The sequence below is a fragment of the Triticum dicoccoides genome, chromosome 2B (genome assembly GCF_002162155.2).
Source record: "Triticum dicoccoides isolate Atlit2015 ecotype Zavitan chromosome 2B, WEW_v2.0, whole genome shotgun sequence".
Classification (NCBI taxonomy): domain Eukaryota; kingdom Viridiplantae; phylum Streptophyta; class Magnoliopsida; order Poales; family Poaceae; genus Triticum; species Triticum dicoccoides.
In genome coordinates this window covers 762,147,417-762,159,358 of record NC_041383.1, presented here as the reverse complement: position 1 = coordinate 762,159,358, position 11,942 = coordinate 762,147,417, and the positions used below count along the sequence as shown (strand labels likewise).

General features: G+C 45.6%; 1 protein-coding gene across 1 annotated transcript; it reads right to left on the bottom strand.

Moving 5' to 3' along the window:
- Window positions 1-10,018: 10,018 nt before the first annotated feature.
- Window positions 10,019-11,678, bottom strand: LOC119366121. Its single transcript, XM_037631803.1, has 2 exons — window positions 11,524-11,678; window positions 10,019-11,400 (listed from the first exon to the last, which is right to left on the bottom strand). The coding sequence occupies exon 2, from the start codon at window positions 11,378-11,380 to the stop codon at window positions 10,289-10,291; it is 1,092 nt and encodes a 363-aa protein (XP_037487700.1). The 5' UTR covers window positions 11,381-11,400; window positions 11,524-11,678; the 3' UTR covers window positions 10,019-10,288.
- Between the last annotated feature and the right edge of the window lie 264 nt (window positions 11,679-11,942).

The following is an 11,942-nucleotide window of genomic DNA, read 5'->3' as shown; positions in this document are numbered from 1 at the left end:
AAAAGTCTGACGAAAGAGAATGAATCACTAGGAAGAATTAGAAGAACCAAATATGCCTGAGGTGATTTAGATGCAAAAGAACAAAGAGATCATGAGTTGGTTAAAGAACACTTGAACGAAGCACCAGGATAAATAGAGAACGATAACTGGAATGATGGCCTCCGGTGAAAAGAAACAGAAATCAACTCCTGAAATACTCCGGATGGTTGAGAAAAAGGAATTTCCGACAAACGGAATAATTCGAGAGGGTAACAAGAAGCTAGAACCACGAATCTTCGGGATAACAGGCAAGATTGAGAGGAAAAACTCTTCTTCGGTCTTCAAATGACGACGAGAAACACCACCAAAATTACTGAGATACTCCGGGAGAATGAAAAGCGAAGAGGTTGAACAAACAAAGAAAATGATTTTGAAAGCGATCTTGGAGAAGGCAGACTGATGGGACCCATTCTTACGTCACACTTTGAAAAGAATTGAGAATAACTGTGGGGGAATTAGAAGAGTCAGGTAAGATCCTGGGAAAAGACCTGTGGGTTAGGGCCCACTAAAATAGAACACCGTTGGAAAGGGATGTTGAAGAAGTAGATGATGCACCGGAACAAATGAAATATTTGAATGAGGTAACACCCTCGAATTAATTGGAACATAGACGAATCTCCTGAGATGTCTTCCGAACTCCGAAATGATTGAATGGCGAGAGGCGAACGAGCAGGGAAAAACACTTGAGCCGAGGAAAAGAATATGATCAACCCGAAAAACTTAAATTGAGTCCACCGGAGAAGAAAAAGAGATGAAGAATGTCGAACAAAACGAGGATTCACCGGTTGAAATAATTGAGGGAAAACCTGAAGAGGCTCCGCACGAATGAAACTGATGCTCGAAACAGACTCCGACTCTGGGAAGAAGAGGATGGGAGGGCGGGAAAATAAAGACACTTGGAAGGGGGAACCGACGAATATCTTGAAGAGAAAACACCGGTTGAAATCATTGAAGAAAGAAAACAAAGACTTCGCACGAGTAGGATGGATACTCGATTACGGACTCCGGATTCGAGAAGAAGAAGGGAGGGCAGGTGGGAAAAGAAAACAACTGAGGATTGAACTTGACAACGATGAAGAGGCTCGAGTAAACTTGACGAGAAATGCACCGGATGAAAAGAGCTGAGAACCAACGATCGGCAGAACCAACTGCGTGAACCTAAAGCAAAAATTTGAAGGGAAAGAGGGGTAGTTCAAAACACCTACGTCAAGATTACTCACCAGAGCGATGAAGGGGTGGAGGAGTAAAAAGAATTCCTACTCTCCGATATAACTAGACTCCGAAAACTGTTTTCTTCTAGACTCAACAACGGCCAAGCTACTCGATGTAAGAAGGGGGGCTCCTAAGGTCGGTCGAGGCTCTGCTACCAACTTTTCACGCCCAATATGCGACCCTATCCAAAAGGAACTCGAAGGTCCCACCAAGGATAGACCCGCATATTGAAACACTTTTGCAAGGTGGATCTCATTACATCAACATTACATAATAGATGGGGATACATACAAAAGCCATACAATGCCAAATGAATACAACAATACATCATACATAAGACCAACATCCGACTACGGATGAAACACAAACAGAAGCTCAAACGGCATCCACCCTGCTAGCCCAGGCTGCCGACCTGGAACCTATCCCCTGATCGACGAAGCAGAAGAAGAACTCCAAAACAAGGAAACATCGCTCTCGCGTCATGACCATCGCATAACCTGTACCTACAACTGTTGTTGTAGTAATCTGTGAGCCACGAGGACTCAGCAATCCCATTACCATGGGTATCAAGACTAGCAAAGCTTAATGGGAAAGGAAGGGGTAAAGTGGTGAGGTTGCAGCAGCGACTAAGCATGATATGGTGGCTAACATACGCAAATGAGAGCGAGAAGAGAAACAAAGGAACGGTCGTGAAGCTAGTAATGATCAAGAGGTGATCCTGAACTCCTACTTACGTCAATCATAACCCAAAACCATGTTCACTTCCCGGACTCCGCCGAAAAGAGACCATCACGGCTACACACGCGGTTGATGCGTTTTAATTCGGATCTGGTGTCAAGTTATCTACAACCGGATATTAACAAATTCCCATCTGCCACATAACCGCGGGCACGGCTCTCGAAAGTTTATACCCTGCAGGGGTGTCCCAACTTAGCCCATGATAAGCTCTCGCGATCAACGAAGGATATTCCTTCTCCTAGGAAGACCCGATCAGTCTCGGAATCCTGGTTTACAAGACATTTCGATAATGGTAAAACAAGACCAGCAAAGCCGACCGATGCGCCGACAATCCCGATAGGAGCTGCACATATCTCGTTCTCAGGGCAACACCGGATAAGTCAAGCTACGAGTAAAACCAGACCTCGAGTTTCCCCGAGGTGGCCCCGCAGGTTGCTCGTTTCGGACCAACACTTAGAGAAGCACTGGCCCGGGGGGGCTAAAATAAAGATGACCCTCGGGCTCCAGAAACCCAAGGGAAAAAGGGCTAGGTGAGGCAAATGGTAAAACCAAGGTTGGGCCTTGCTGGAGGAGTTTTATTCAAAGCGAACTGTCAAGCGGGTCCCATAAATCACCCGACCGCGTAAGGAACGCAAAATCCGGGAACATAACACCGGTATGACGGAAACTAGGGCGGCAAGAGTGGAACAAAACACCAGGCATGAGGCCGAGTCTTCCACCCTTTACCAAGTATATAGATGCATTAATTAAATAAGAGATATTGTGATATCCCAACATAACCCTGTTCACCATGGAGCAATCTTCAACTTCACCTGCAACTAACAACGCTATAAGAGGGGCTGAGCAAAGCAGTAACATAGCCAAACAACGGTTTGCTAGGAAGGGTGTCAAAGGTTAGAGGTTCATGGCAAATTGGGGAGGCTTGAAGAACAAGTTATAGGAAGCGCAGCAAAGCGATAGAACGAAGCAACTAGCATAGCAATGATAGTAGTGAGATCCAAGGTGACGGTCATCTTGCCTAAAATCCCGCAAGGAAGAAGAACGAGTCCATGAAGAAGATGAAGCCACGAAGACGAACCAAGCATAGACGAACGAATCCTCACGATCGCAACAAAACGGGAAACTATCGAGAAGAAGCACACAACATGGTAAACACACCACACATAGACAAGACATGATGCACAACAAGCATGATGCATGACAAAGGCTACATGAAGCTACTCATGGCAAGAGATGATGCAAATAAGAACAACACATCAAGGCAAGTTTAAATGAGGCCGGAAACAACATATAAAAATTCCGGTAAGTCCTCGTATGTAAATTTCGAAATTGGTACAGAACTGAACAAACATTAAGTTGAAGTTGTTAAACAGCAAGTTAAAGAGCATCAAGAGGATCTACATGAAATTCTAGTCAAGTTATATATAAAGTTCATTTAGTTCGGAGCTACGGCCTAGAAGATATGAGCAAAACAAGATAAACATGGCATTGATGCAAAATGCATACAAACATCAAGAAAACACCTCAAAGCAAGGATGCAACATGATAATATGAAACTACATGCAATTCTAAGCAAGTTTCATATAGAGCACACCCAAAACGGAGCAACGGTGCAACACATACTCTATACAAGTTTAAAGGACAAGTTGTCCAAAACAGCAACTAGGCATATTGCAAGCATCAAAACAACAAGCTACAGCATCCCAACATAATAATAGAAGGCATGGGCATGAAGTACAGGTAAAGCACGACAAAACATGAACACTAAGCTATCTCCAGAAATCACTCGAACATGCTCCAAAACACATGGCAAGATGGCAAATAATAACAGTTTCAAACTTGGCAAAACTAACATCAGGTTGCAATGTTTAGAGCTATCAAACAACATGTTACAGGAACTTAACATGGAAAACAAAGGCATGGCCTGAATCTACTGATTACATAGAACAAAAGTCCCTTAGTGACTATGAGCCAAAAGGGCACAGAAAATATGATGGCACCCATGTAAACATAGCAAGTAATATGACAGATTCATACATGGCAGGAACAACAATAAGTAGGCATGTTGGTGAGCTTGAACCACTCACCACAGAGCAATACATGGCATGGAAAGGCGACCAACAGTAAGAATATATGTTTATGAAGCTAAGCATGGCAAGAGCAAGTTCATAGGGTGCATGGATCACTAGCAAAACATATGGAAACATTGAACTTAATGTTAACAGGCTGACAGCAACATTATTTAGCAAGTTGAGAGCAAGATAACAACATGTTACAGCAGGCTATAAATGCAACTAGGGGCATGAATGGATAGAGCATGACATGTATAACAAAACATCCTTAGTGAACATCTCCAGACTATGCATATAATGACTTGTAGCAGCAGGTTTACATAGCATCAGGACATAGCAGTTTCAGACAAGCAAAACAGTAACAGCAAGTACCCTACTTAACAAGCTCGATGCACTCAGTACACAACTCACAAAAATACATGGATGGCACCACTGTGAATATGGCATGACATAGTTCAAAACACATGTAGAGCTCATACTCATAGGATGCACACATCAAATGCAACAAAAATGACAAATCATCAAGTTATAATAGTTTCAGCAGATTAACATCAACTAGCACTCTTGCAACGATGATTCGGGCATCAAGATGGACTCAAATGAACATGATGCAATGGAATGAAATGAAGCACTCGTCGAGGCAAACAATTTGATATGCTACACGCCCAAAACGGAGCCACGGATGCGGAGATATGATGCTATGAACAGGAGCTAAAAATATGCAAATATTTCGGGGACTTGGACGAAATATCACCTCCGGATCTGGGGGTTGACCCGGGCGCGGATTTCGAGGCTTGCCGGAGCTCGTCGGAGAAGACGTCGGAGAGGAGGGAGAAGGCGGCCGGAGCAGCGGGGAAGGGCGGCGCCGGCGTGGAGGGGCCGAAGTGGCTTGGTGGAGGCGGATCCCGCCGGTCCCGTCCCGGATACGGCCGGGGACGGCGGCGACCGGGCGCGGCGCCGGCGGGGCGCGCGGCCACTGGGCTTCGGGGCGGCGGCGCTCGGGGTTGCCGCGGCGGAGGACAACGCCGGAGGGGCGCGGCTACGAGAGCTCCGGTGGCGGCGGGCGGAGGTTGCAGGCGCAGGGCAGGGCCGACGGCGACCTCCGGTGGTGGCGGCGGGGCCGCAGACGACGGCGGCCGTGGCGGAGTGGCGAGGCCACGCCGGCGAGACGAGACGGCCAGTGGCGCGCGGGCGTGGGATCCGGGCCCGGGCGGGCCGGATCTGGGCCCCGCGGGCGTGCGGTGGAGAGGCACGGTGGAGGGAAGCCGGCGGGGACACATGGCGCGCCGTGGTTGGATGGGAGCGGCGGCGGAGGCGACATGGCATGCCCTGATTCGTCGGGGCGACGTGGCTGCGGGGCGGCGGACGCGTCCGGCGGCGGCGGGGGAAATGTCCGGCGACGCGAGAGGAAGAAGGCTAGGGTTTCATCCGCGAAAATGGACGGGGAGGACCTATTTATAGATTCTGGGAGTTAGGAGAGTCCAAATGAGGCACGGTTTTCGGCCACACAATCGTGGTCGAACGACCGAGATCATGGAGGGGGTTTGGAGGGATTTTTGGGCCACTTTGGAAGGGGTGTTGGGCTGCAAACAAAAGAGGCCTTTACGATTCCCCGGTTAACCGTTGGAGTATCAAACGACCTCCAAATGGCACAAAACTTGACAGGCGGTCTACCGGTGTTATACCAAGGCCGCTTGGCAAACCTCGGGCCATTCCGAGAAAGTTTAACACCCACTCACAACAGGAGACAAAAGGGGACGTCGGATGACATAGGAGGGTCGGATTGCAAAACGGACAATGGGGAAAAAGCTCGGATGCATGAGACGAACACGTATGCAAAATGAGATACACATGATGACATGATAAAATGCAACACGCAAGCAAATGACATGGCAGTGACGGCGAATAACTGGCGGACACCTGGCGCAACGAATCTGAGGCGTTACATGCGGGTGGCCAGTCTCATCCACACCATGTCTGTTGTATATTTTTAATTCTCTTATGTTCCTAGCTACTGTTATAACGCTTGTGACTATCAACAAATCGTTTGATTTTCTTGGCGTTGACAGTTGGGAAGGAAGGCAGATCAAGGGATGGGGATGTAGCCGGGTACCCTCAGCAGAAGAGGCGCTTCTGACATCCTCCCTCCTGAGCACCAACTGATATAAATGTACTCATGACATCATCATGTATGTGCGTCAGCCAGATAGATATACATTGTCTGGTGGTCGTGTAAGCTTGTTGTTGTTATTGTTGTTTAGCTGTAAGGGTCGTTGTAGATAAAATTTGGATAATTTTCTTTCATAGGGGTTGAGGTTTTTTTTTTTTGAGGGATGGGGCCTTCCAGCCTGGAAGGGGCCGTGACGGCCCAGGGCAGCAAAGCCAGCCCGAGCAAGATTGTCAATTTGAAGATGTACAGCTTTCCATAGTACTGATACATGCATTTTCACGTTTTCTCTGTAGACTTTGAAGGATGAAGAAAAAACGCTCTATGATCAGGTAACAGCTTAATTCCTCTAATTATATACGTCTATTTTCCTTTGACTGACAATGGCTGTTTCTTTTTGTATGTTCATGAGTTACAAAGAATTAATTGCTTGAAACTTAAGATAATTAGACAGAAATACACTTTGACCAATTCTTTGTTTTGTGTTCACCTATTGCAAGGGTCACCTACCTTTCCAGAAAATTAAAACACCAACCTTTTAGAGTAAGCTTGCCCAGACTATCATGCTAACATGGAATCTGCATTGATAACTTCGCCTGGTTTTACAGGTTGGCGCCGACGAATATGAGAAAGTTGTTGGAGGTGGTGGATTCGAGGGCGGTTTTGGAAATCCTATTGAGGATATTTTTCAAGGAACTTGAGGCGAATGTCCCGGTTTTGAAGAAGCGGAAAATGCAGAAGTAAGTTGTCTGACCATTTGATCTATCCTGGTTTGCTTGACTCTAATTGTGTAGCTTTCGCATCAATCCATTTGGATTCAATGTTCCCTCGTGTAAGGAATAAACCATGTATGTTGCTTCAGCTTTTATTTTTGAACTAGGACAAATACTCTAAGAAAACCTCCACATTCACTCATGGAAACATATAATAATAAATGGATAATAGCATATCTTGTATCATTGATTATAGACATCTGGATGAGAAGAAAAAGAAGCACAAGGCTGGTAAGGTGTCAACTTTGGTGAAGTTGTCGAACCTCCACCAAAGCTATCATTCCCAAAGGTGCCTTCTCTTCTCACATCCTTGTATGATATTAGATTTGGTTGGATTCGTATGAAACGTTGACTGGACTTTTGATGGATGCCCCATATACTTCAGTGCTTGTATGTTTGTCTTAGATACTTATGGTCTGATTTTTGTCCATAGGAATTTGATTGTTAGCATTTGTTGTTACCTAATAATCCCTACCAAAACGACATATATTTAGGTACGAAAGGAGTAGATCACGTTTCAGCCATTTAGAAATGAGAAGTTGACTTCTTGTAAATGCCAATTTGGTGTATAGGATTTGACAACGAAAAATAATGTTTATGATGAGTGAATGAATGATGTTTTTAACAACCGAAGTAATGTTTGACATTGAGTTTTCTTATTCTTGCATATCACTGTTTCTGGGTTTTTGATGGTTGGGTTTGGCAGTGTTGATCTGCGCAAGAAACAAATTACCTTCTTGTGGATAACAGTACTATTCTGACCTTGTTAACCTAGCATTCTTAGTAAATAGTTGACATAAGATTTCTGTAGAAAATTATATCTGTCGTCTATGGAATTATGTTGAATGGTTGCCTACAGAATGTTTGAAGAATTGTTTGTTTATTTGCAGAATTTGGTTCACTTTTTGATGAGAATGCATCAGTTTTATACATCAGTTGTACATGCATGTATGTTATCAATCAGAGCTAGAATTCAATGGAAGGCGCAGCATCCTACCTGGCACCGCACAAACTTCCTCTCAGACGGTGCCACAGGGTGGTGCCCCAACCAATAGTCACCATTACATTGAAGGGAAATGCATTGGAGCACCCGGGTGCCACACACCCCTATATGAAAATAGTATTAAAAAATATCAAGAAATTTTGGGATACAAAACCTGAGTGCCCATTGTACACCCGTGTTCATTTTTATGGGGAGTGGGTGCCCGTGGTATCCGCGGAGCAGGAATTACGGTCGACGTACGTTACACCCTGTTTTTATTTACACATACGAATTTTTTTCTTTTTTATTGACATTACCACGGGCACCCATTCCTCACGAAATTGAACAGGTGTGTACAACGGGCACCCAGGTTTCATATTCCAAAATTTTAGATTTTTTTAAATTTTCTAATGTATCTTTTAGTGCTATATTTATGTAGGGGTGTGTGGCACCCGAGAGCCATCCTCTTCCTTACATTGAAGGCCTAGTTTAGCAAGGGCATGCCTTGTGTCGTGTGCTTCCCTACGAGACGTCTGAACTTCGGAGCAGAAACCCACTTAGGACTCATTCAGTTTGGAGGATTTTCATAGAAAAAACGTAGGAACAAGGATTTCATAGGAAAATTTTCTATAGATGTATTCGGTTCGTAGAAAACGCGTACATGACTTTCATATGAATACTATTCATTTTCTGTGTTTTTTGAAAGAAAGTACACATCCACCCAAAGCTCGTTTTTTGTCGTATCCACTCAAAGCTCATTTTTTGCGTAGGAACGAGGCAAGACAAGTTTTTAGGATGACAAGTGTCATCTTATCAAATTCCTATACTACTCCTAATTCCAACTCCGTACATTTTAGTTTCTTCCAAACCGAATGAGGCATTACGCATTTGCACCTTCAGATCGTCCAGCACCACTGCATGCTCGGAGTAGCCCATGACCGTTCCAGCTTTTCATGCCACCACGAGCTACCAGCTATCACCCCCAGGCTGCGTCGCCATTTCCCAGACAGAACGGTGCATCACATTGAATTTGATGACATCCTGAGGAGGTCTGAATTTGAGAACATCTGAATTAGCGACAGATTTTTGACTAACAGAGGTTATTTGGATAATCACGAGTCGTTTGTTGAGATCCAGGATCCTCTCAATGCCTGATGTATCCATCTCAATCTTGCTAGTGAATCTTTTGTCATACTTACGCAAAAAAAAAGGGGAAATTTTTGTCATGACACACCATAGTTAATTTAAGATTTTTGTATACAAGGATTTTGATGAATGGATGGACATACTTATTCAATGAATTTGTGCACCACTAGTTTTCTATGTACACTAATTATGTCTGTCCATCTTTCCACGAGGTTCATATTTTGGCTGGAAGATGAATTGAGGAAGCTGTTGTCTGTGACTTTTATATTGAAGATTTGAACTACTCCTACCACATTTTTTTATTTCTCATGGTATAGTAGAAAGACGGGCATGTTGGTCTGCAGGCAGCTGGTATGGAACCGGAACGTGCAAGGGTATTGCTTTATTGGATATTTCAATAATAACGCTTCATATCAACAAGCAGCCATGGTTGGGAGGCCTTTCATCAGATCATTTAAAAATCTCCTAAGGTAACTCACATTCTATGCTTTCTCATTATCTTGGTGCAAAATAATTATTTGGCTTAATGCCCTTTCTGGTTGTGAAGAGCACTGTCATTGGAGACCTAACGTTGTTGCAACACTAGAATCTGTGAAATATATTGCCCTTTTTTTGCTGCCGATGACATCTCCTGTAATCTTTACTCCATAAAGTAAGGATGGATTTAGATAATATCAAATGTTCAGAGTTCAGTTCTTTTCTTATTTCAAACTAACATATTTTACAATGGGCATGATGAATGTTGCAGGTTCATTGATGACAACCAAGGGTTGATGCTCGGAAACGACAGCATCTTGCTCCATGTTGCCGGCTCAGCTAAACTCTTTAATCATGAGGAGATGGGACACGTCAATTGTTAGAGTACACTCGATAGGTGCATTTTGTGAAATTCTAGCCAAAAGATTGATAGCATGCATGCTTGCTTGTTCTTTTCAGTTCAATCACTCATGCGGACTAATCAAATGGTTTAAAAGTGCTAGGACTATATTTCTCTAGCAGAAGAAATGGTGGAGATCAACCCAATCCCAGCGGAAAATAGATCCACAAAACGAACAAGGCTTCCAATGGAAACAGCTGCAACGAAAACAACCACTCGGCCGTCTTCTAAAATGCTCATAATTCATTTGCTCTCGTTTTAACGACTTCCCTAGTACGTATTTCAGAGGACGCACTGGATGCCGCCATAGCTGATAAAAGACTTGTGCTTGATCATCTGGAGTTCGGACGATCCTCCGTGCACCACCTCCCCACCAGAAACTCCACACAGCACCTCCACTCCGGTGAGCACAGCAGCGGTTGTGTTGTCCTCTGTGTCTGGGTCCCCGATGTTGAAGAATTTGGTTATGCAAAACTTGCCCGCGCCCAGGTACAGCAGGCTGCACCTCATCTGCACCCAATCCTCAGGCGGGTCAAGGTCTTGCCAGTCTTGAAGCAACTTTGGAGCCCCGTCTAGGTTGGAGAGGTCCAATGCGGAAAAATTGTGGGGGCTGTTGTCGGCCATGCCGAACCAGAGGTTGCCCAGCTCAGGTACATGCTCAGCCCGGCCGTACAAGGGAAGCGCCCAGCGGCCAGCCTTGCTCCACTTACAGCTAATCGTGTCGAAGCAGTAGGTGCCGACGAGGCTGTGCCGAGGGGAGGAGATGCAAATGGTGGAGCCATCAGCCAGGAGCGTGTAGGACTGGATGGATGTGGAGTTGTAGGCCGGGTTGTTGACATAGGGCGGCGGTGGAAGCCGAACCCAGTCCCAGGTCTTCTCGCCAAACATGAGTGCCTCGAAGTTGAAGGAGTTGCGGCTCGTGACAAATCTGTCGAGGACGTAGAGAGCATCGGCGCGATTGGGGGTTTCCACGTTGGTGCGGGTGATGGAGAAAGAAACAGGGCTGTCAACCTTGGGTTCGTTAAGGCAGGGAGCCGGCATGACAGAGAGGCCAGCGGCATCACAGAGCACGGTGTGGCCAGCGGCGTCCATGCAGAGCATCTTGCTATCGCCGCCGCTGCGTCGTCCATAGAAGGGCAGGAAATTGAGCCTCTTGTCATCCGAGCGGTATGCTTCGAACCTGAGCCTGGACGTAGGCATTCGCCAGATGCACTCCATATCGAACCTTGATTTTTCTGCTGCCTGTGCTTCGGCCGTGGATCGGTAGAAGAGGTGTTCCTTGGCGTTGATGCGACTGACCGTATACAAGCTGCCACCGGCACCGCCAGTGCCATACCTCTCCATCACAACATTCAGGAACTGTCGCGCCTTCATTCTATTTCTCCCCACTCCTCCTGGAAAACAGAGATGACGAATTAGAAGATGAATGAAACCCCACAAGACAGGGCATTTCCACGAAAACAAACAAGACCGGCCAGGGAAATAAAATACCAACGTTCAACGGGCAAGAGAAATACCTGCGGCAGACAGATCCAATTGTCTTCCCCTCCAATTTCACGGAATCGAAGGCGGCGGTTGCAGCGGCGGCGGCGGCGACGGCGGCGGCGGCGGCGACGGCGGCTGGGATAGGGTGTGGCATCTAGGTTTTTTTTTTTTTTTTTTTGAGTCCACGTGTGGCATCTAGGTTTAGCGGTCTCATTTCCTTTCTCCGCCTTATATATATGTATCGACATATCATGGGCTGGCGAGCCTTATAACAGCCCACACAGGCTTTGCCGCAGGGGAGTGTGCCAGATGGGCTGGCCCATGCGCGCGGGAGGCCTCTTTTCACCTTTTCTTTTTTTACTTTCGTTTATACGAGTATAAATAAATATATAGTAGAAACCACTTTACATAAAACATTTCAAAAAATACTAACCAAGCATTGAAAAATGTA

Coding starts and splice junctions, on each gene's coding strand:
- LOC119366121 (XM_037631803.1), bottom strand. CDS start 11,380: ATGAAGGCGCGACAGTTCCTGAATGTTGTGATGGAGAGGTATGGCACT.